We start from the raw sequence: 23745 nt of genomic DNA, 5'->3' as shown, positions 1-23745 counted from the left end.
TTTTATTTTATTTATTTTTTTTTAATTTTTAAATTTTTATTTTATTTTATTTTATTTTAATTTTTATTAACATTTTCCATGATTATAAAATATATCCCATGGTAATTCCCTCCCTCCCCACCCCCACACTTTCCCATTTGAAATTCCATTCTCCATCATATTACCTCCCCATTACAATCATTGTAATTACATATATATAATATCAACCTATTAAGTATCCTCCTCCCTTCCTTTCTCCACCCTTTATGTCTCCTTTTCAACTTACTGGCCTCTGCTACTAAGTATTTTCATTCTCACACAGAAGCCCAGTCATCTGTAGCTAGGATCCACATATGAGAGAGAACATGTGGCGCTTGGCTTTCTGGGCCTGGGTTACCTGACTTAGTATAATACTTTCCAGGTCCATCCATTTTTCTGCAAATTTCATAACTTCATTTTTCTTTACCGCTGAGTAGAACTCCATTGTATAAATGTACCACATCTTCATTATCCACTCATCTGTTGAGGGACATCTAGGCTGGTTCCATTTCCCAGCTATTATAAATTGAGCAGCAATAAACATGGTTGAGCATGTACTTCTAAGGAAATGAGATGAGTCCTTTGGATATATGCCTAGGAGTGCTATAGCTGGGTCATATGGTAGATCAATCTCTAGCTGTTTTAGGAACCTCCACACTGTTTTCCACAATGGCTGGACCAGATTACATTCCCACCAGCAGTGCAGAAGGGTTCCTTTTTTTCCATATCCCCGCCAACATTTATGATCATTTGTTTTCATGATGGTGGCCAATCTGACAGGAGTGAGATGGAATCTCAATGTAGTTTTAATCTGCATTTCCCTGATGACTAGTGACGTAGAACATTTTTTTAGATGCTTATATGCCATTCGTATTTCTTCCTTTGAGAACTCTCTATTTAGCTCCATAGCCCATTTTTTGATTGGCTTGTTTGATTCCTTATTATTTAACTTTTTGAGTTCTTTGTATATCCTAGATATTAATCCTCTATCAGATATATAGCTGGCAAAGATTTTTTCCCATTCTGTAGGTTGCCTCTTTGCTTTTTTCACTGTGTCCTTTGCGGTGCAAAATCTTTGTAATTTCATTAGGTCCCAGTGGTTAATCTGTGGTTTTATTGCCTGAGCAATTGGGGTTGTATTCAGAAAGTCTTTACCAAGACCAATATGTTGAAGGGTTTCCCCTACTTTTTCCTCTAGCAGTTTCAAACTTTCCGGTCTGATGTTAAGGTCTTTAATCCATTTGGACTTAATTCTTGTGCATGGCGAGAGAGAAGAATCTATTTTCATCCTTCTGCAGATATTTATCCAGTTTTCAAAACACCATTTGCTGAAGAGGCTGTCTCTTCTCCAATGAGTATTTTTGGCATTTTTATCGAATATCAGGTGGCTATAGCTACTTGGGCTTACATCTGGGTCCTCTATTCTGTTCCACTGATCTACATGTCTGTTTTTGTGCCAGTACCATGCTGTTTTTGTTACTATGGCTCTGTAGTATAGGTTAAAATCAGGTATGGTGATACCACCAGCCTCTTTTTTGTTGCTCAGTATTATTTTAGATATTCGAGGATTTTTGTGATTCCAAATGAATTTTTGGATTGTTTTTTCTATTTCCATGAAGAAAGCCTTTGGAATTTTGATAGGGATTGCATTAAATGTGTAGATTGCTTTAGGTAAGATTGCCAGAAAATTTTATTTTTATAACCTGCAAGAAAAAACAAACTTCTTTCTTTATGGTCAGGATAGTTCCCTATCACCATTTTCATTGAAGGGCCTTGGATATGTCCTTAACTCCAATTAATTAATATATATTTCATGGGTTCACTTTCCAACCTAGATACTTGATTATCGATAGGACATGAAGTATTTTTCAGGAAGCTATTTATAGAACTTTCTGCTGATAAAGCATTTTGGAAGGGTTAATCTAGGAGTGGATTTCAGATTTTTTTCTTCACAAAAAATTGAATATTAATTTCAATTTACTTATAAATTTTGCCTATTTTATATTTTATCAATATAAAATTAAAATACATTCATATTTTTTATAAAATCATCTAAGATTAATTTAAAATAATTGTTTATTCTGTACAACTGATGGATTGATTGCCTTATGCATACTCAGCTTTGGAATGCAGGTATTTAATACTGTGTTTCAGCAGTTAAAAGTTACACCAGCAGATGGCATATTTTGGCTTTTTATTCTGTGTAAATAATTTAATTTGTGCCAACTATTGGAGGAAAATAATGCTTTATACATAGCTGATGATAAAGGAAAGAAGACCATTTTATACTTTAAGGCAGTATTTTCAAATCTTTTCTGCATTATTTTCTTCCACCCCAGATTTGAAACCAAATCCTATAATCCTTAAACATTCTTTCTTTATCCCTTCCAATGAAATTTTCAGGAACAGCTTTGCCATATATCTCTGTGTGTGACTATATAAATAACATAAAGTATACCTGAGTGTATATGTACAAGGTGTATATATACGCATATATAACGTGTGAACATACACAAACTGGAGCTGGAGAGATGGCTCAGTGGTCAAAGGGGCTTGTTGGCAAAGCCTGACTCCCCAGTGCCCGCATAAAGCCATACACACAAAGTGGTGCATGTATCTGGAGTCCATTTGTAGCAGGAGGCCTGGTGCACCCATACCCACCTATTTATATCTATCTGTCTCTTTCAAAGTAATACATTAAAAAAAAAAAGACACGAACAACTGTGATTCCTAATTTTTGTCCAGTTGGAGTATATTATTCCATTTAGAATACATACTTTAAAGTAATTGTTTTTCCCCTATTACTTGGTATTTCCAATCTCATTTTTCTTAAGTGAATAATAAATTAGTATACATTCTATTTGTCCATAGCTACTAATGTGGAGTACCTAATGACAAGAGGAAGCTTGATTAGCATAAAGAAATTTACTGAAAGAAGTTTGTAAATGGGGTGTAAGTCAGGCATGGTGGCACACGCCTTTAATCCCAGCACTCGAAGGCAGCGGTAGGAGGATCGCTGTGTGTTTGTAGCCATCCTGGAACTACAGAACGAGTTCCAGGTTAGCCTGGAGTAGAGTGAGACTCTACCTTGAAGAAAAAGAGAGACAGGCTGTTTATAGATAATTCATATGGCTATATCTTGAGGCTCTGTTTCTGTTTTTTTTCCATAGGATGCTATTCTGAAATACAATGTGGCATATTCTAAGAAATGGGACTTTACAGCCTTGGTTGATTTCTGGGATAAGGTAAAGTTGTGCTTTCTTTAGCTATGAAATGATACAGTAACTTTGTGAGAAACTTTTAAAAATTCCCATAATTCTTCCACACTAACAATGTTGTATTTTATTTTAATGAATTTCTTGTTTTTAAGTATAGTGTTGTAGGTAGAGATAATTACATTAAAAACATTGATTTTCCTTTTATTCCATCATGATACTTATTTTGGTTATATTGTCATGCCATTACCAGAATTACCAGTGAATGTATAATACTCTATAACTAGTGGGTTTTTTTGTTTTGTTTTGTTTTTTAGACAGTGTCTTCTTTTGTAGCTGAGGTTGGTGTTAAACTTATGACAGTCTTGTTGCCCTAGCCTCCCAAGTACACTACTAGATTTTCATAAAGTGATTCCTATGCAAATATATAGATTGTGTTTAGTTTTGCTTTGTTCTCACTTATACTGTAGTAACATGGTATTTATAATTACAAAATAGTACAATATTATGCGTATATCTACTTCTATATTTCCTATTGTTTTTTGAAATGTTCTCAGAAATTAGATGATTAGGTAAAAGGACATAGAACTGTTATAACTCTCTATAACGTATAAAACCTTTTTTCATAGGGAATTATAGTAACTTACTATGCCACTAGCTGTAGAAATATCATTTGATGGTACCAGCAGCAAAATGGGCAGCAGTGTCTATTTTCAAACAAATGGCAGTATACTTTTTCTTTTAACCTTTTTTTTTTAAGGTAGGGTCTCACTGTAGCTCAGGCTGACCTGGAATTCACTACATAGTCTCAAGCTGGCCTCAAACTCACAGCGATCCTTCTTCTGCCTTCCCAGTGCTGGAATTAAAAGCATGTGCCACTACACCCAGTTTAACCTTTTATTTTAAGCTGGATGTGGTTACACATGGCTGAAGTCCTAGCACGCTGGAGGGTGAACAAGAGGATTGCAATTTTGATATGTACAGGAAATTGAAGTTCACAGAACCTGTACCAGAGACAGAGTAAAGAGTCAGCTTATTTTCACGCCAGTATGGGTCCAAGGGAATCTCTTCCAAAGCCTGAACCCTAATTCTTGGTGGTTCAGAGCTTATACGCTTTATTTTGGACTAGAATTATTAAGTCTCAGAGCTCAAAGCCCTGACCTTGTGCCACAGAGCTCCTGTAGAGATAAAAAAAGAAGCAGCATTAGATGATTTGCAGTACAGGATAGGAGCTGCAATACTGATCATGGCCTTGGAGCAATATAAAAACTACAGTGTTAGGTTGCACCAGCACAAAAGACTATACATGTACAGTATAGGATATTACTTTGGGGCAGTGGTTTCTAAATTTCCTTGTCCCAGTTTCCTTCTCCGTTTGAGGCCAGCCTGGGGCACATAGAGAGTTGTCATTCAGACTGAGCTCTTTTTCTACTCGACTCAGAAACCCAAACCAAACAAACTTTCATTTTTAAATTTTTTTTGATGATTTATTTTATTTATTTATTTATTTATTTATTTATTTATTTATTTATTACAGAGAGGGGGAAAGAGAGTGAGAATGGGTGTGCCAGGGCCTCTAACCATTGCAAATGAACTCCGGAGGCATGCACTACCATGTGCATCTGGCTTATGTGGGACCTGGAGAATCGAACCTGGGTCCTTAGGCTTTGCAGGCATGTGCCTTAACCACTAAGCCATCTTTCCAGCCCACAGACTTTTATTTTGAGATAAATTGCAAACAAATGTATTGGGTGGGGGCTCTGCTGTATTCTTTTTTTTTTTAATTTATTTTTTCTCAATTTTTTAAAACATTTTCCATGATTATAAAAAATATTCCATGGTAATACCCTTCTTCCCCCCTTTTTCCCTTTTGAAATTCCATTCTCCATCATATCTCCTCCCCATCTCAATAAGTCTCTCTTTTATTTTGATGTTATGATCTTATCCTCCTCTTATGATGGTCTTGTATAGGTAGTGTCAGGCACTATGAGGTCATGGATATCAAGGCCATTTTAGGTCTGGAGGGAGCACATTGTTACATTCTTTCCGCCACCTCTTCCACATTAGACCCTGAACCTTGGAAGGTGTGATCAAGATGTTACTCAGTACTCTAGCCACTTCTTTCCAACACCATGATACCTTCTGAGTCATCCCAAGGTCACTGCCATCTGAAAAGAGAAGATTCTCTACCCAAAGTGAGAGTAGCATTAATATTATAAGGGTATGAATATTAAGAGAAGTGCTTACTGGGCAGTTTGATAAGCATAGTATATACACTTATCCAGACGTCAACAGATGTTACACCCCTAGGGCTCATGACTACCCCTGTTTTAATTTTTCAGTATCAGTGATATATTCCTTCCCTTGGAGTGGGCCTCCAGTCCAATTGGAGGGCAGTTTGTTTCCACCATGACAGATGTGCCACTATTGCACCTGTTGGCTCATTTGGTCTGGCTAGCCAATTATAAGGCTTGCAGTGTCCACGTTTGAGTATCTTCAGTGGTGGTATCTCTTTCTCCCATTGAACTACATACATGTAGAGTGGCTTCTTCCAGCTTTCTGTCAGCTGGTCTACATGGGGGAGGTTATCAGCTCAGTTCCAGCAGGATTTCTCAGTGGCCTTGCAGCCCAAGTATGTGGAGTCTTCAGTAATAGGGTCTTACCATCTATTCCTGGTGGGAAACCAAGGGTCTCAGCAATGGTCTATAGTGTTTGGGGGCCATCAGGGACCTCCCTGGCCAATAACTCACTGGAAGTTATCCCATCCCTGGCACTGAAAATTTTCTAGCAATGATCTGTCGGCCCCTGAGTGTTCCATTGTCCAAAACCAGAGGATTCCATATATTTATATCCTCTTAGATTTTGATTAGCCCTCCCTCCACCTTTCCTTGACTCAATCTTCCTCTTCTCTACTCTCTACCTCACCTTCTCCAATATTGTTTGCTTTATAACTGTTGGTAAGACATTAGTACTAGCAGATTGACATTAGAGCTTAGAGGTTTCACTAGTTTCAGATAAGATCCCTTTTGTTTGCATGGAGCTAATAATATTTCATGGAATACTTTGGGCTTAACCTGTTCAAAAAGTGTACACTGTTTGATTCTTTGGCTCTTCTTAAGTTGTTTTGCATCATGTCCATTATTTATGCTTCATTTGTTAATAATAGAAATAAAGTTGTTGAAATGTAAATATTTTGAATTGAAGTGTCTTTAATATTCCACACTTTTAATGATCTAATGGAGAATAATTATTGAACTGTGAAGAGGCCTATATTTTTTCTTCATGCTTGAGCCTGTTTTCCCTGGTTGCCTTTCAGTTAAATAACTGTGAGGTAATTAAGACAATTACTGTTATCATTCCTGTCTCACAAATGAGAAGTTGAGATTTTGAGATGGACTTGTTCGTCCATGGTTACATTGTAAGTCCCTAACTCAAGTGCTCTCCCCTTGTTATGCACAGTCATAGTATGATTCCTCTCTGCACGTGGCCTGCCACCTCCCCGCTGTCTCATTTCCTAAGCAACTGATATACACCCTTCATTTACCTTTGTTTTCATATTCTGTCTCCCTAGAATTCAGATTTATTGACTATTCCTTCCAAAATGAAATGCCACATTTTACTTTTTTGTTTTTAGTTTGTGTGACAGATGTCGTAATTTATTTTATGACAGTTTCTCTCTGCCTTATTTTATTTATGAAATGATAGTATCATGTAGCAGGATAAAACTTTTGTGAGATAGAGATTGGAACTTTCTCAGCTTTGTGCCTGGTTTTTCAAGGTAGGGTTTTGCTCTGGCCCCGTCTGACCTGGAATTCACTTTGTACTCTCAGGGTAGCCTCAAACTCATGGCAGTCCTCCTCCTTCTGCCTCCCAAATGCTGGGATTAAAGGCATGTTCCACCACACCTGACCTGAATGTTGCTTTTTTTTTTAATGTTACTAATTTAAGGTAAATGTTTTGTGTTGGTACCTGGATCTTTGTTGTTTTAAATTTCTTTTTCTGTTTATTTCTTCATTTACTATTCTTATTCATTCATTGATTTGAGAGAGAAAAAAAGGCAGACAGAGAGAATGGGTGCACCAGGGCCTCTATCCACTGAAAACGAACTCCATATACATGTGCCACTATGTTCATCTTGCTTTACATGGTTGCTGAGGAATTGAACACGGGTCCTTAGGCTTTGCAGGAAAGCGCCTTAACCACTGAGTCATCTCTGCAGCTCCTGGTACCTGGATCTTATATCAACTGTAGAATATATTCCTAGGAATATAATTTTTAGGTCAAAGGATATTGTTGTTTCAATATGAAATGTCCTACACAAGTTCATGAGCTTGGTACTTAGTCCTCAGCTGGTGACAGTATTTTGGGAGGTGCAGAACCTTTTGGACATGGAGCCTGGCTGGCAGATATAGGTCTATAGGGATGGAGCTTAAGAAGTACATCCTGGCCTTGATTATGTCTCACGCTCCCCCTGCTACAGCCGTGAGCTGGTCTCTCAGCCATACCTTTACCTTCCTGTTGGCACCATTCCCTCATAAACCGTGAGCCAAAATAAATCAAAGTGCTTCTTGTCATTGGTCATGACACTGAACAAAGTAACTAATGCAGAAAACTGGTGCAGAAGTGGCGTCATGGTTGCTGTAGACCCGACTATGTGGTTCCTCAGCTTTTGGAACTGTCTTGTAGGAAGAATGGTGGAAAAGTTGGGATCTGTGTGTTAGAGATACCAGAATTATAGTGGGGCATTGAGTGGCAGGCAGTGAAGACCATTCCTAAGGTTGCTGAGGATAAGGACTCTGTTGGGAATGTACTTGGGTTCATTCTTGCTAGACTCAGGGAAAGTATGTAGTTAGCGTTGAAGATTTGATGCCGAAGTCCAAAGTAATGATCTAGGAAGATTTTGAAACCGTGTAGCATCTAGGTTATGGCACAGTTACTTGCTCACTGTATTTAGTGAGATTTGTAGTTAGAATTCAAAGCAAAGAATGGAGCACAAAGATGTGAAAATTGTTCAGGAAAAGAGAATAAACTGGGTTAATTTATGGACAGGGTGGGCAAGGGGATAATGTAATTCATTAAAGACATCAGTACATTAAGGAGAAACTATACACTTTGCATTGGGACAATAGGGAAGATGCCTCAAGGGCAAAACCCCACACATTGAGGCTCTAACTTATAAAAATGCCAAGTGAGTGCCAGGCATGGTGGTGCATGCCTTTAATTCCAGCATTTGGGAGGCAGAGGTAGGAGGATCACTGTGAGTTTCAGGCCACCCTGAGACTCCATAGTGAATTCCAGGTCAGCCTGGGCTAGAGTGAGACCCTACCTTGAAAAACAAAACAAACAAACAAACAAACAAAAAGCCAAGTGATGGGCTGTGGAAATAGCTCAATGGATGAAGCACTTATTAGGCAAGCCTGAGTGTCTGAGTTCATTTCCCCAGAACCCACAGAAAGCTGGAAACTGTACTGCTAGCAGTTACAATCCTAGCATGCCTATAAGGAAAATAAAGGCAGAGACCCGAGGAGCACCTAGAAGCTTGCAGGCCAGCTACCCTGAGGGACTTAGAGGTAAACAATAGAGACCCTGTCTCAAAAGGTGGATAGTAGGGACCAATATTCAGAGGTGTCATCTGGCTTGCAACTCATGCCATGGCAAGTGTGTGACTGAACACACACACCTCTCTCTCTCTCTCTTTCACACACACACACACACACACACACACACACACACACACACACAGTGCCAGTTCCTTTTTAAAAACTTTTTTATTGCCAGGTTTCCTAATTATAGAGAATAAATCATGATAATTCCCTCTCCTTCCCTCACTTTTCCCTTCACAATGCAGTACCCATCAAATCCCCTCCCTGTCTAAATTAGTCTCTTATTTTGATGTCATCATCTTTTCTTCCTATTATGAGAATCTTGTGAAGGTAGTACTAGGCACTGTAAGGTCGTGGATATTGAGGCCAATTTTTGTCTGAACAATTGTGTTATAAGCAGTCCTACCCTTCCTTTGTCTCTTATGTTCTTCTTTTTTTTTTGGGGGGGGGGTTCAAAGTAGGGTTTCACTGTGGTCCAGGCTGACCTGGAATTCACTATGTAGTCTGAGGGTGGCTTCAAAGTCACAGTGATCCTCCTAACTCTGCCTCCCAAGTACTGGGATTCAAGGTATATTCCACCACACCTGACTGGCTCTTACGTTTTTTCTTCCACCTCTTCTGCAATGGACTCGGAGCCTTGGAAGGTGTGATATAGATGTTTTAGTGCTGAACACTCTCTGTCAACATCTTCTCAGCACTGTGGTGCCTTTTGGGTCATCTCAGTGGTCACTGCCATGTGAAAAGAGAAGCTTCTCTAATCAAAAGTGAGAGTAGTGTTAATACATGGGTATGAACATTAAGAAAAGTGCTTACAGAGTACTTTGGTGAGCATAATATATGTATTTAGCCAGGCAAGAGCAGCTCTTACACCCCTAGGGCTCATGACCTCTCCTGCCTTAAGATTTGATTAGGTTTTTAGTATCAGGTACATACTCTCCCATAGAGTGGGCCTCCCATCCAATTAGAGAGCAAGCGGTTCCCCCATAGCAGGTGTGCCACTCTTGTATCTGTTGGCTCATTTGGGCAGGCTGGCCAAACTTAAGGCTTGCAGTGTCCACTGTTAACTTTGTCTCCACTGATAACATCTCTCTCCAGCTTTCAGTCAGTTGGTCTACAGGGGGAAGGTTTTCAACAAAGGTTCCATTTGCAGCTACTGTGACTAGGGCAGTAGTAGAGAAGAACTTCTAGAGCGTCACCTGTGAGCGGGACTACCGAGGGTAGTGTTCTCCCCAGTTTAGCCAGGCAGGTGCTCGGAGGCAGGTACAGATTGCTGTAGTAGAAGGGGCTAGGCTACACCTCGAGTTGGCAGTATGACTTAGTGTCATTCATGTGGCAATAGCATTTGTAGGCATGTTGGATGCACGAGTAAAGGGATCATGGAAACTTGACCAGGTTCCAGAAAGCCTCCTGAGCTAGGTAACCTGTGGCAGAGTCGGATTGCCTACATAGAGCTCCTGAGCAGGCTGTATATGAATCTGTGAAGATGCAGCCTATGTTGTGGATGTCAGAACATAGGGTGTCAGGTAAGGAAAGCATATGCATGAAGTGTGATCCCACAGTTGCGAGGAGCAAAGCCCGGGCCCTGACTGCCCTAACCACGAGACTTGGCTACTTGTTCTCCGTAGGCCAATTATAGAGATAAGTAAGACTAAAGAGCTCCAAAAGGAACGTGGTCAATGTGGATACTGTGGGAAGAACAAATAAAGAGGTGCCGTGACATCCCCTCCCCTCAGCTCCATCTTCAGGGTCCTGACATGAGGTTTGGTTTAAATAAGAGGGCAACAAGGGTTCCTCACTAACCCGTGTTGGTTAAGGTATGGTCACACCCATCATTGTCTCAACCCCAGCTTTTTCCTACAGAGTGGTCTGACAAGTCAGAACTGCATGAAATTTCTTCCCAGGAGATAAGCTTGCCTTCTGGCTTACTCCAGGCTTCAAATCTCAGGGGATGTATTGTTTTCAGAAGTCTGATAGCCAAAGGGAGGAACCCAAACATCTCTTTAGAATTTCTTCTTTCCTGCCAGGAAGGTCATAATAAGCCATTCCAAAAGAGGTCAAATATGCCACAGGCAACATGTGCTTGAGGGGAGGAGTTTCCTATGCCTGTGGGGCACAGATGATGCCACAATGACCCCCAGATGCTAGACATGGCATGCAATGTTTGGATTTTGCCCTGCTGCTAGGTTTCAGCCTTGCTTTGGTCTAATCATACTTTTCTATTCTCACTCTTCCCTTTGGAATAGGAATGTTGATTCTATGCCATTGAATATTGGAAGTATATAACTTGGTTTTTTTTTAAGGAGGATTTCTATTTTTTAATTTTTTTTGTTTATTCTTATTTATTTGAGAGTGACAGAGAGAGAAACAGGCAGAGAGAAAGAGAGAATGGACGCACCAGGGCTTCCAGCCACTGCAAACGAACTCCAGATGCGTGCGCCCCCCTGTGCATCTGGCTAACGTGGGTCCTGGGGAATTGAGCTTCGAACCGGGGTCCTTAGACTTCACAGGCAAGCGTTTAACCGCTAAGCCATCTCTCCAGCCCTTGTTTTTTATTTTAAAATAGCTCACAATTAAGAAAATGTCTTGAGTCTTTAGAAGAGTCTACGGATGTATGTATGTGGGGGGTGCGTGCACACGTACATAAGTGTGCCTGTGTGTGTGGAAGTCACTCTTCTCTTTATTCTTTGAGACAGATTCTCACTGAACCTAGATCACATCCATTCAGCTATCCAGTGAGCTCCAGAGATCCCTTTCTCTGCTTCCCCAATGCTAGAGTTATAGCTATACATCACTATGCCCAACATTTTAAGTGAGAACTAGCAATCCAAATTTATTCTCCCCACTGAACCATCTCCCCAGCCCAGAAATTGCACGTTTGCGGTGTTAGAACTGTAAGACTGTGGGGAGTTTTGATGTTGATTGATCTGAGTGCATTTTGCACTATGAGATACCCTTGAGCAAATGGGGCCAAGGGTGGAAGGTTGTGACTTGAAAGTGAAATGTCCCCCATAGGCTCATGTGTTTGAACACTTGGTCCTCCAGCTTCTTTGGTGTTTTTGGAGGCTGTGGGACCTTTTGGACATGGAGCTTAGCTGGCAGATGTAGATGCTTAAGGATGAGACTTATGGGTGATATAGCCTGTTCTGGTTCTGGCCTGAGTCTGCTTCCTAGTCTGTAGAGATAAAACAGGCCAAGTCTCTTGCTTCCACTGCCACAACCACAAGCTGCTCCCGTAGCTGTATATTTGCAACCATGATAGCCTGTCAAGCCATGAGCCATTATTTCTTTAAGTAATAAATACTTTTAACATCTACAGTGGTATCACTGTGATGTGAGACTTTGCTGATTTATATGACATGACTTTTAGATTCTAGATAAATAATATAATAATGTTATTGAGGTTTATTACATTGATTATTAAGTTGACATTTAACTTGCCTTGAAAGTGTGAGATTGGGCTGGGAACCTGTCTCAACAGCCAAAGGTACTTGCTTGCAAAGCCTGCCAGCCCAGATTTAATTCCCCAGTAGCCACATAAAGCACGATGTAAAATGGCACATGATCCTGGGTTAGTGACGCTGGTAGGTGGACCAGGAAGATCCAAGGGTGGCAGGGCTACTGGTTGGGTGTTTGTTTCCAGTCTGGGCGTTAGTTTGCAGTGGCAAGAGATCCTGTCTCAAAACAGGTGGAGCACAGACCTTGAAGTTGTCCTCTGACATGTGCCATGGCACACACACTCACAAATAAATAATTTTTTTTTTAAGTTTGAGATTTTTCTCCTGTCTGTAGCTTCTATATACTATGTTTTTCATAGACCTAAAGAAAATTCTCGAGTTGTTTTAAAGAAAGCAGAAAGAAATACTAGTCATGCTATTTAGAAATGACGTCTATAGGCCAGAAAGGAGTACATTATTGCATTGAATCTTCATACATTTTTTTTTTTTTTGGTTTTTTGAGGTAGGGTCTCACACAGCCCAGGCTGACCCGGAATTCACTATGGAGTCTCAGAGTGGCCTCGAACTCACAATCCTCCCGCCTCTGCCTCCCGTGTGCTGGGATTAAAGGCGTGCGCCACCACGCCCAGCTTCATACATTGTAAAACCCATGGAAAAATACCAGGAGCCCAAAATAGCCCCAGATGCAGACAGCCTTGTGACCCCCAGATGCAGACAGGCATGACCATAAACTCCGCCTAATGTACTATAGATAACCCTGTCAGGATGCTTCCGAGAAGAGAGAAAAAAAAAAAAAAAGAGGATCCCCACCGACTCCAAGTCTATTAATAAGTAACCAGTAACCAGTGCTGGGACTGAAATCATGCTTCTGCTTCTGTAAACCTGCTTCTGCTCTCCCTAACTCTATAAAAAGAGACCCTTCCCCTTGCCCGGCGTGCTCAGCCTCTCGAAGGACTGGAGTGCCCGCAGGCGCCTGTGTAAACAATAAAGCTGCCTCTTGCCTTTGCATCCAGTGGCTCGGTCTTGGTTCTTGGGCGCAGGTCTCCCACCACGGAAGATTCCCCCTCCCCCGGGAATCTTACAACATTTTTGAAATGTAGATATAATATCTATTTTATTTTATTTTTAAATATTTTATTTTAATGTATTAGAGAGAGAGAGAGAGAGAGAGAGAGAGAATGGGCATTTCAGGGCCTTTAGTCACTGCACACGAACTCCAGACCTATGCACTACCTTGTGGAGGTGGTTTACATAGGTTCTGGGGAATCAAACCTGGGTCTTTAGGCTTTGCAGGTAAGCATCTTAACCACTAAGCCCTATAATATCTGTTTTAGAGAAGAAATCAGAACTATTAGAGATATGATACCTATATGAAGTGGCCCAATACGGATTAATTCAGTTCCTGCATATGTGCTCAATAAGTAGTCCCAGGAAAGACTGTTAGAATCCAAAGCCTGTGTGCTTTTGGTGATAATGGATACCTCTGTATACAGATGCTACAGCATAAAAGGTAAAGAATTGTCTGGCAGTCTTATCTTTAGAAAGCAGCGATACTGGACATCTTCATAAATGGCTGTGATAATTACTTATGCAGTGTAGTAAAGAAACAATTAGAAATTTATGTGTCATATAAGAACAAAAGAATTTTATTTTGGGTCATTAGACAAATGTTTCAGAAGGCATAACACTTAGTTGTAAGTACAATAGATAGTTAATGTATTTATTATATAAATACCATTGTAAATGTATTGACATTTTTACTTAATAGTTTCAGATCTCTTTCATATTGTACCATTTTAATTGAATGATATTCTACTGTGTGAATATATTGTGGGTTGTTTATCTATACATGAGATGATGGATACTTGAGTTGCTTCCATTCTGGGGCTATTATCAATAATGCTAACATTTGGGAAAGATTTGCCATGTTTTCATATCTCTCAAGTATATGATTAGGAGTAGAGTTGCTAAGGTTTTTAGTGCCTGACATTTTGAGGAACTCAAACTTTTCTTAAGTGGCTGTATCATTTTATGAACATTATAGAAGGGTTCTAATTTCTTTACATCTTTACTAGCACATTGTTATTTATTTAAAAAAAAAAACAATTTATTAAGCCAGGCATGGTGGTGCATGTCGTTAATCCCAGCACTTGGGAGGCAGTGGTAGGATTGCTGTGAGTTTAAGGCCACCCTGAGACTACATAGCAAATTCTTGGTAAGCGTGGCCTAAAAGTGAAACCCTACCTTGAAAAGAAAATGTATTTATTTACTTGAGAAAGAGACAGAAAAAGAGTGAGTGTGGGTATACCAGAACCTCTTGCCACTATAAACAAACTCCAGGATGCATGCTACACTTTATGCATTTGATTTTTTTTTTCTTGGGGTGGGGGAGCCCAACAGATTGGCCTTTTTTTTTGAACGATAGAGAATGAATTGGCATGCCAGGGCCTGCAGCCATTGTAATTGAACTCCAGATGCAAGCATAGCCTTGTGTATGTGTCACCTTGTGTGTCTGGCTTACATGGGATCTGGAAAATTGAACATGGGTCCTTAGGCTTCACAGGCATGCGTCTTATCCACCAAGCCATCTCTCCAGCCCTAGGCATTTGATTTTATGTGGGTACTGGAGAATTGAACTCAGGTCATCAGGCTTTGTAAGCAGGCTCCTTAACCACTTAGCGGTCTTTCCAGCCCTGTTTTATCGTAGCCATTTAGATACTGTGTGACACTACCACCTCTTTTTGGTTCAAGCTTGCATTACTGTAGTGACTAGTAATTATCGTATCATTTACCTGTTAGTCACTTGGTGGAAACATACATTCAAATCCTTTTGTCTTTTTAAAAATTTATTTATTTGAGAGAGAGAAAGAGACAGAGAGAGAGAATGGGCATGCTAGGGCCTTCAGCAGCTGCAGATGAACTCCAGACACATGTGCTGCCTTGTGCTTATGTGGATCCTGGAGGGCTAAAACTGGGTCCTTTGGCTTTGTAGGCAAGCACCTTAACAGCTAAGCTATCCCCTCCAGCCCTCCTTTGTCTTTTTTATTGAATTGTAAGTATATGTTCTAGAATGATGTAAGTTCCATTTCAAATAGACTTTTTCAAATATTTTCTGACATTTTATGGGTGTCCTCATTTTCTTGATTAGGTCCATATACACACACACACACACACACACACACACACATAAAAGTTTGGAACTTGGAGAAAGTCTTGATTTCTCAATTTTTCTTTTGTTGCTTATGGTTCAGTGTTATAGCTAAGATGCTAACATAAGCCATGGATTTTTACTTATGTCCTTTCTAAGAATTGTATGGCTTTAGCACATATGCTTATGTGCATTACCTTTTTACACTGATTTTTGTATGAGTTAGGGACTCAGTTTTGTTATTTTTCATATGTATTTCAAGTTAATTGTCATATGGAGTAAAAAAAGTAGAGGTCCATCTTCATTATTTTAATTATAGATATTTATTCAGTTGTCCAAGTACCATTTGTGAGAGAAATTATTCTTCATTTAATTTCATGGCATTCTTTCGAAAATCAGCTTGCGGACTGGAGAGATGGCTTAGCGGTCAAGTTGGTTGACTGCAAAACCCAAGGACTCATGTTCAACTCTCCAGGTCCCATATAAGCCAGACATACAATGACACAAGCGCAATGTCTCACATGTTCACATATATCTGGAGGTTAATTGCCGTGGCTGCATGTCCCTTACCTTTGTTGTTTGTGTAGTTTATTTTGTCTTTTCGGGATGTTTTGCATCGCACTATGAATTGTGGGATTAGTTTAATTTCTGCAAAAAAGCAAGATTTTGTGGAAGCAGCTTTTATAATCATGTTAAAATCCAAACTAATTATGTGTTTTGAGGTAGTGCCAGCAACTTCAGGGTTACTTTATTGAGTGTTTGACCTCCAACATCCATAAAGTAAGTAATAGATTTTTTATTTACCCTCTGTCAGCAAATTGGATATCTCTGAGCATCCTTGAATGTAAACATCTCTCATTCTTACAAAGATGTAATTTCTGGTGCATTGAAAAATTAATCAAATTCATATATTTTTCCTTGTCTCTTAAGTTATTGGGACACAACATTTGTGATTCCGTGATTTTTTTCCACTTTGGCTACAAGAGTTAATTTTGTTAAGAAGTAATACTCAGTTTGATACCTTGAGATGGCAATAAAACATGTCATGGGTTACAATGTCTCTTTCACCTGCTTTGAGGCAATCTTGTTTTTTCCTCTCTTAATCAGAATACTCAGACAGGCCAGTCTCCCCACTATTTTGTGACCTTGCCCAATAGCATGTATGAAAGGGCTGTCTATAGTAAGTCATGGAGTGTTCAGTATAGACCATAAATATAAGATGATCACCAAGGTGCTGATGATAGTTTTACACTTCTTTAGGGAGAGAGTCATGATATTTTTTATTTTTATTTATTTTAGATTACTATAACCATGCAGAGGGCTGAAGGAACCCAAAAATATATCAAATATTGCTTTCTTATATTCTTTTAGTCTTTGCCTCAATATGCATGTGTGTGTATGTAATGTGTGTATATATAAATATAAGTTCTTTTATTTCTTTCTTTATATAAATGTATGTTTAGAATAATGTATGCTATAATTTTGTTGCAGGCTTGTAATTTTTTAAATTAATGATTAATTATGCGGTCGTTATTACAGTGCAGTCCTTGCTTATGTGTCAAATTAATGCATCATTTGCTTAGCCATCAGTGCTTGAGATTGGAGGATTTCTGTGTAAAGCATGCCTAGAGAGTCAAAGACTTAAAGATTTTCTTCTGTGACTAATTGCTAGTCTCATTGTTCCTGTACATAACAAAGGAATATGGATGTTCAGTACATTTATGTTTTTCTGTCTGTTAAGTTTCCAAAGATTAATGCAGAGACAAGATTGCCCAGGCTTGCAGTGGTTAGTGAGAAGTGTCAGACCTTGTGAAGAGTAGTGGTAAAGGAAAAGGAACTCTTTACTGGAAGGGAAATCATTGTTTGGCTGCATTTTAAATTATAAGTGAATTCTACTTATGTTCCATTATTTGTGTTTGTATTTTTAAGTAGGAATTCATTTTAATCCAAAGAGTTGTTAAATGTTTATTTGAGGGATTTGTAATATCTTTTTATTTTCAAATTTCATTTAATTGTAACTGATAAATAAAAATGACCTCCTTTTGGATATTACTGTGATATTTCAATACATGCATATATTGTGTAATATTCAAGTTAGGTTAAACATACCAAGTTTCTTAAAATATTTATCATTTCTTTATAGTAAAAGCCTTGAAAGAATTTTATGTTGTAATGGATGCAAGGAATGTTGCTTGCACCTTTATATTATTTTGTCAGAAGCCAACAAAAACCACAAGAGATCAATCTATTAATTTGTAATTTATAGTTAGATACTTACTTCTACCATGGCCCTTATTTGGTGGTTTTGCATCTGGAGTGCTGATGTTGGCCTTCCTCACTGGCAGCGGTTGGAAGTGCTAGGAACAAATCATCTGTTTTTTATGGTCCTCCTGTGCGGCGTTCCACAAAATTAAATCCAAGCACTTCAATAATTTATATTCTAAATGAATCAATACCCTACTCCTGGCATTTTTCACAGGATATTTTAGTAGAATGCCCTATGCGTTTGAGAAGGTTCTCTTATTCATTCATTATAGAACAATTGTAAACATTTTCATCTTATAGCACCTGTGGCATTATTTCATTTTATTATTAGTGAGTCAACTTTTGAAGTTTATATTATACATTAAAGCCTCAAATCCTGAGGAAGAGCATGGAGTGTGGTTTTACAGGGTGTTTCCTGTTTCTGCATTTAGATGGTAGTTTTCATAAAATTCATGTTTGCTTTATAATTATTTATTAAAGTATATATGTAATTTTGTAGTTTGGATATATATTTCAAAACATATATTATAATGTTTAATATAAAGAGCCTTAAATTCTGAAATTGAGGTGCATAGCTGAACTTTTTTAGCAAATGGATTAGTTGTTGAAAGGAAACCTAAGGCTTTTTACTAAACAGTTTATCTTCTGTTCCATGTTTCATTCCTTGCTTGATATCAGAAAGAAAGAAATGAATGTTTCTCATATCTTCCTTCAGTTGGTTTATCCATAAATGGCATTCTACACAAAAGGTGAATTTTTTTTTTTTAGTTTTGATATTTGTGTCCATGGCTGCCAGACGTAGAGAATGAGAGATACGAATGGAGAACACTAAGAGAACATTTAAATTTAAAAGTGAAAAAAACTTAAAGTAGAAGAATTTTATTTGCTGCATATAGGCTCATATATTCATCTTTGGAAACAGTATTTTCCCTCTTTGGTAAATATAGCATGAAGTTTACATGTTTGAGTATAAACACAAAACAGACTGTATTGCAGCTTTTGCCTTTGCAGTAGTTGAAGTACTTAGCATGCATTGTACAATTAGCTGCTATCCTATGCCTTGTTAGAGAAGGATTATTTAAAGCTCCTTGTAGGTATAAATCTATTATTAATGAATTTGCAGTCTTGTTTATGTACTGCTTACTTTAAAAAGGTAAATAGGGTTATATTGAGTTTTGAATGGTGCATATTACTGGAATAAATCTTCTTTTTTTTTTTTTTTTTTTTTTTTTTTTTTTCGAGGTAGGGTCTCACTCTGGTCCAGGCTGACCTGGAATTAACTCTGTCATCTCAGGGTGACCTTGAACTCATGGCAATCCTCCTACCTCTGCCTCCCGAGTGCTGGGATTAAAGGCGTGCGCCACCACGCCCGGCTCTGGAATAAATCTTATGCCTAGTTCTTCAGAGGTCTTAATGTTTAATTTCAAAGTTATAAAACAAGACAAAAATTCAGTGTCTCCAAACTGAAGCATGTACCCTGTACTTAACTAAAATAATCTATTTTGAACATTTTTGAGCACTAAAAATTAAAATTACAATTCATGGGCAGAATATCAGTATAAACTCAGAAAAACAACCTTGTACTAAAGTAGATTAATACAATGTTATTTCATATACATAGATTAATAAGCTATCAGTTTTAATTCATATCTGTTATGTAATAAAATATAATTTAAAATTATTAGGCAAAACTCACAGCATCAAGTTGTCATTAAATAGCATCAAATACAGTGGTTGTGTATTTACACATGACTTGCACATCAGTGCACAAGGGGTGTATTGTGTCTTCCTGGCCTCCTAGAATGTGATGTCCTATTATAAATACCTTATCTCATAATTACAACTGTCAAGAGTATTTAGTAACTTTTGTATGTTGAAGCCACCCCCTCCCAGCAGATTCTCTATAAATATTTTAGTGAATGTGTTCTTTAGAATTGTTTAGGGAAAGCTCGATTAAGGCAAGTCATTGTGGTAACCAATGTTGTATATCACAATAGATTAAAAAAAAATAGTCAATAAAGATAATGGCCTTTCTTTGATACAGTCTTTTTTGGTGGTGTAGGGTTTTTTAAACTATAGAAATGTGATTCTAAATGCATATAAATACATGGTCCTTACCTCCCGATTTAGAATTAATAGATGACCTATTTTCTGTTTCCTTCTCAAAGCATAAAAAAATTATTAATGTATCCTTATTATATTTCCCATGAAGACTGAGTAAATTCCTAATCAAATGAAAGCAGCCTTGAATGTTTCATAAGACTACAGCTAATGTCTTTATCTCTCTAGCTTTCGAACCTCTGATTTGGAGTTCAGTGGAAATTTAACCTTTTTGGACTTCTTCCCTTGGTGACTCACAGTCTCTGGAATCAATAAGGTCTGCATTACTTTACAGCTCAAACTAATTTAATTCATGAAAATTATAGAAGCCAAAAGGCATCTAATCAGAGTCACTAAAATATTAAAACAGATAAATTGTGATTTTTAGATGTGTATGGACTATGTCCCCCTTTCTTTCTTTGGCTCATGTGTGCTTTTGGATTAGAGCATATGTTTGAAATATGATGAGTCTTCTAAATGTAGTCCATACCCTGTAGGATAAATTGTTCCAATTGGCATTTTGCTATGAAAGACTTACTGAGTGGAACTTTACTCTTAGTTGAGCCCTCCATGTGCTGTGTTATTGATGAAATTAGAGTTATTTTGTGATTGTGAGACAGCTTAGACTGGATTTATTCATGTGGCACACAAGAATGCTAACGTTATAGATATTCAGAAGTGAAATCCATTCAATAGAATCTCTTCTGTATTCTATTAATGAAATTAATTTAGTACATTAAATGTACATGCTTTCATTTATTCATTTGGATTGAATAACAACAGAAGCCATTCTTTATGAACTTGCTGTGGCATGATTTCATTACCTAGAACTTACTATGTGAGAAGGATGATAACAATTTTATACTTTAATCTCCCCTATGACTTATATCTCTCTCATTGAAGTATATGTTACTTTTTTGGGTTTTTTGGCATTTTATTTACACAGTTTGATGTGATGCCTTAATTCTTATTAAATTAGGTGCGTTTATGCATTTTATGTTCCAACTCATAATTGAAGAATAAATTTCTGGTAACACTTTTATCTAAATGTAACATTACATTTAACCCTGGAGAGAATTTATTTTTGTATATTGTATTAGTCAGGGTTCTCTAGAGGAACGGAACTGCTAGAATAAATTATATTAAAAGGAAATTTATTGTATTAGTTTACGATAGTCCAATAGTGGTTGCAGGCCCAAGAATCAAGGAATCTAGTAGCTGCTCAGTCCATGTGGCCAGATGCTCACAGTCCCAATCCAGCACTGAAGGCCTGTGGAGGCTTCCTGATTTTCAGTGTACACGGGTCTTCAGTCCAGGCTAGTCTTCAATCCATGCTGGAAGGCAGCAAGCAGCTCCAGCAGCCAAGTGGAAGGAAGGGGCTCTTTTTCACCCAAAGCTTCCTTATATGAAGTCCCTCTCTGAGAGGGCCGCCTGCTCTGAGGGAAGAACTTCCTCCTTCAGTTAGTCCTTCCTGGAAGCAACAGCAGAGACCCAGCCGAAAGGGATGTCTGTGGATTACTAAACAGATCAAGTTAGCAATACCTTAACCATCACTCATATGTTATCTAAAGATAAAAATTATAAGAGTAAATATAAACAGAATGTTGGAGCTCTTTTTCAAATTTATATGCTGTTTCAACAAATTGAGACTATATATAAAGCAGTAAGCTCAGTTATAAAGATAACTATATCTGTGGATATACGCCTTTAGAGCTGTGGTCTGCCAAGGTCATTATCCTTTATTTTATCTTATTTTATTTGTTTGTTTTTTCGAGGTAGGGCCTCACTGTAGCCCAGGCTGACCTGGACTTCATTTTGTAGTCTCAGGGTGTCCTGGAACTCATGGAGTTCCTCTTACCTTTGCTTCCTGAGTGCTGTGATTAAAGGTGTGCACCACCACGCCTGGCTATTATCCTTTATTTTAGTATTAGTGTTAGTAGATTAAAATGCTGAGCTATGATTTGTTACCATGGTAATGACAGGTGAGGATTAATTACATGAATGTGTCACATTCTAGATGGCTAAAAATTACTCTTTTTATTTATTTATTTTGAATTTTTGTGATAGGGTCTCACTGTAGCCCAGGCTGATCTGGAATTTACTATGTATCTCAGGCTGTTTATGATTTGCCCTGCAGTGAACACTTTGTGGCACACAATTTGCCCAGTACAGTTGTAGTGAGGAAGTTTGGAAGAGGGGATAAAAAAAATCTTACTAGTAGGCTTCACTCGTATTACTGAGTTTTGACTAGACCATTTATTCTTTTGGCCATCTTTTATGCATTTCTTTTGGGGGGGGTGGGGGTGTTTCGAGGTAGGGTCTCCCTCTGGCCCAGGCTGACCTGGAATTCACTGGGTAGTCTTAGGGTGTCCTTGAACTCATGGCAATCCTCTTACCTCTGCCTCCCAAGTGCTAGGATTAAAGGCATGCGCCACCACGCCCAACCTGTGTGTTTCTTTATTACTGTTTCTGAACCTTTCCTTATTTTCCAATATTAACTGTATTTTACCGTTCACATACTTCCAAGACACATATAGGATAACTTCTCTCAAAGTCTTCATTTCAGTGGTTTCATAGTCACTCGTCTCTAGATGTGTCAGGAGGAAGCTAGTTTGACTTCATTTCTCAGACTCAGCATATCCACAGTAGAATTACTCTATCATGCTTTGGTCACCTTACCTTTTCTGGCTTCATCCCTCTTTCCCTGAGGCCTGCTTCACACCTGCTTGACTTGTAGTGTTCAGTGTGGCTGTCACTTCTGTAATTAACTTAATGATTTTATTAGGTATGATTTTTAAGTTTTTAGTTGTGTGGGGGTGGGTGGGTGCGGTATGCTCTGATGCATGGGTGGAGGTCAGAGGACAGCCTTGAAATGCCTGTGCTCTTCTTCCACCATGAATGAATGAATGGTAGTCTAGCTGGCCCGCCAGCTTCAGATACTCTTGGCTGCACCTCCATTTGTGCAGGTGCTGTGGGATCACAGATGAATGTGTCACTTTGCACCTGGCTTTACTTGATTGCTAGAAAATCTAATTCTGGCCAGCAGGCTTTATAAGCAAGTGCCTTTAACCATAGGACCATCTTCCTAGCCCCTATTAGGCATTGTTCTCAGAAAATTTTTAGGCTCACAGCAAAGTTAGCAATGGGAAAGATTTATAATACATTCCTTGCCTGAACACCTGCTATCTTCCCTATCAGTATCACACCAGAGTGGTTGATTTTGTTGCAGCTGACGAATACACATTGACTCGTCATTATCACCCCAATGTTTTGAAGTGCCTTGACTACCCCATCCTCCATTCTCTTCCTTGTAGAGGGCTAATTTGTTCTTGTATGCCCATAGCACTTAACATAGCACCAGGAACTTAGATCCTTCTTAATTCTGATAATACTCAAATCTTTTTAAAAATGTTTTTATTGGGCTAGAGGGATGGCTTAGCGGTTAAGACGTTTGCCTGCAAAGCCAAAGGACCTAGGTTTGATTTCCCCAGGACGTTAGCCATATGTATGAGGGGTCACACGCATATTTTTAAAATGTTTTTATTTATAAATTTATTTGAGAGAGAGACAGAATGAGCACACCAGGGTCACATACTTATGTAGTGAATCAAACCCTCACCAGCAGGGTTCATAAGCAAATGCCTTTAACCACTGAGCCATCTCTTTAGCCAGATACTCACATTTTTATATTCAGTCATGTAAGCTTTTTTAAAAAAATATTTCTATTTATTTATTACTTCTGTGATTTCTTAGCATTCTTTGGTTCCATTTTGAATTTTTTTCTAGATTGCCTATTAAGTGAAATAATTGAGTTGCTAAGTTGAACTTAGATTTTTAAAGGCTTTTAAAAAAATTTTGATTTATTTATTTGTAAGCAGAGAGAGAGAGAAAGTGAGAGAGAATGGGCATGCCAGGGCTTCTAGCCACTGCATAGAACTCCA

General features: G+C 38.4%; 1 protein-coding gene across 1 annotated transcript in view; it reads left to right on the top strand.

Moving 5' to 3' along the window:
• Parg (poly(ADP-ribose) glycohydrolase) overlaps nucleotides 1–23745 on the top strand; it is a 133048-nt gene that overhangs the window by 22124 nt on the left and 87179 nt on the right. Inside the window, exon 7 of the mRNA XM_004658049.3 lies at nucleotides 3189–3263. Within this exon, the coding sequence (XP_004658106.3) occupies nucleotides 3189–3263 (75 nt within the window). The remainder of the gene's footprint in view (nucleotides 1–3188; nucleotides 3264–23745) is intronic.

The sequence above is a fragment of the Jaculus jaculus genome, chromosome 18, assembly GCF_020740685.1.
Source record: "Jaculus jaculus isolate mJacJac1 chromosome 18, mJacJac1.mat.Y.cur, whole genome shotgun sequence".
Taxonomy (NCBI): domain Eukaryota; kingdom Metazoa; phylum Chordata; class Mammalia; order Rodentia; family Dipodidae; genus Jaculus; species Jaculus jaculus.
This window is presented reverse-complemented; position numbering and strand designations above follow the sequence as displayed.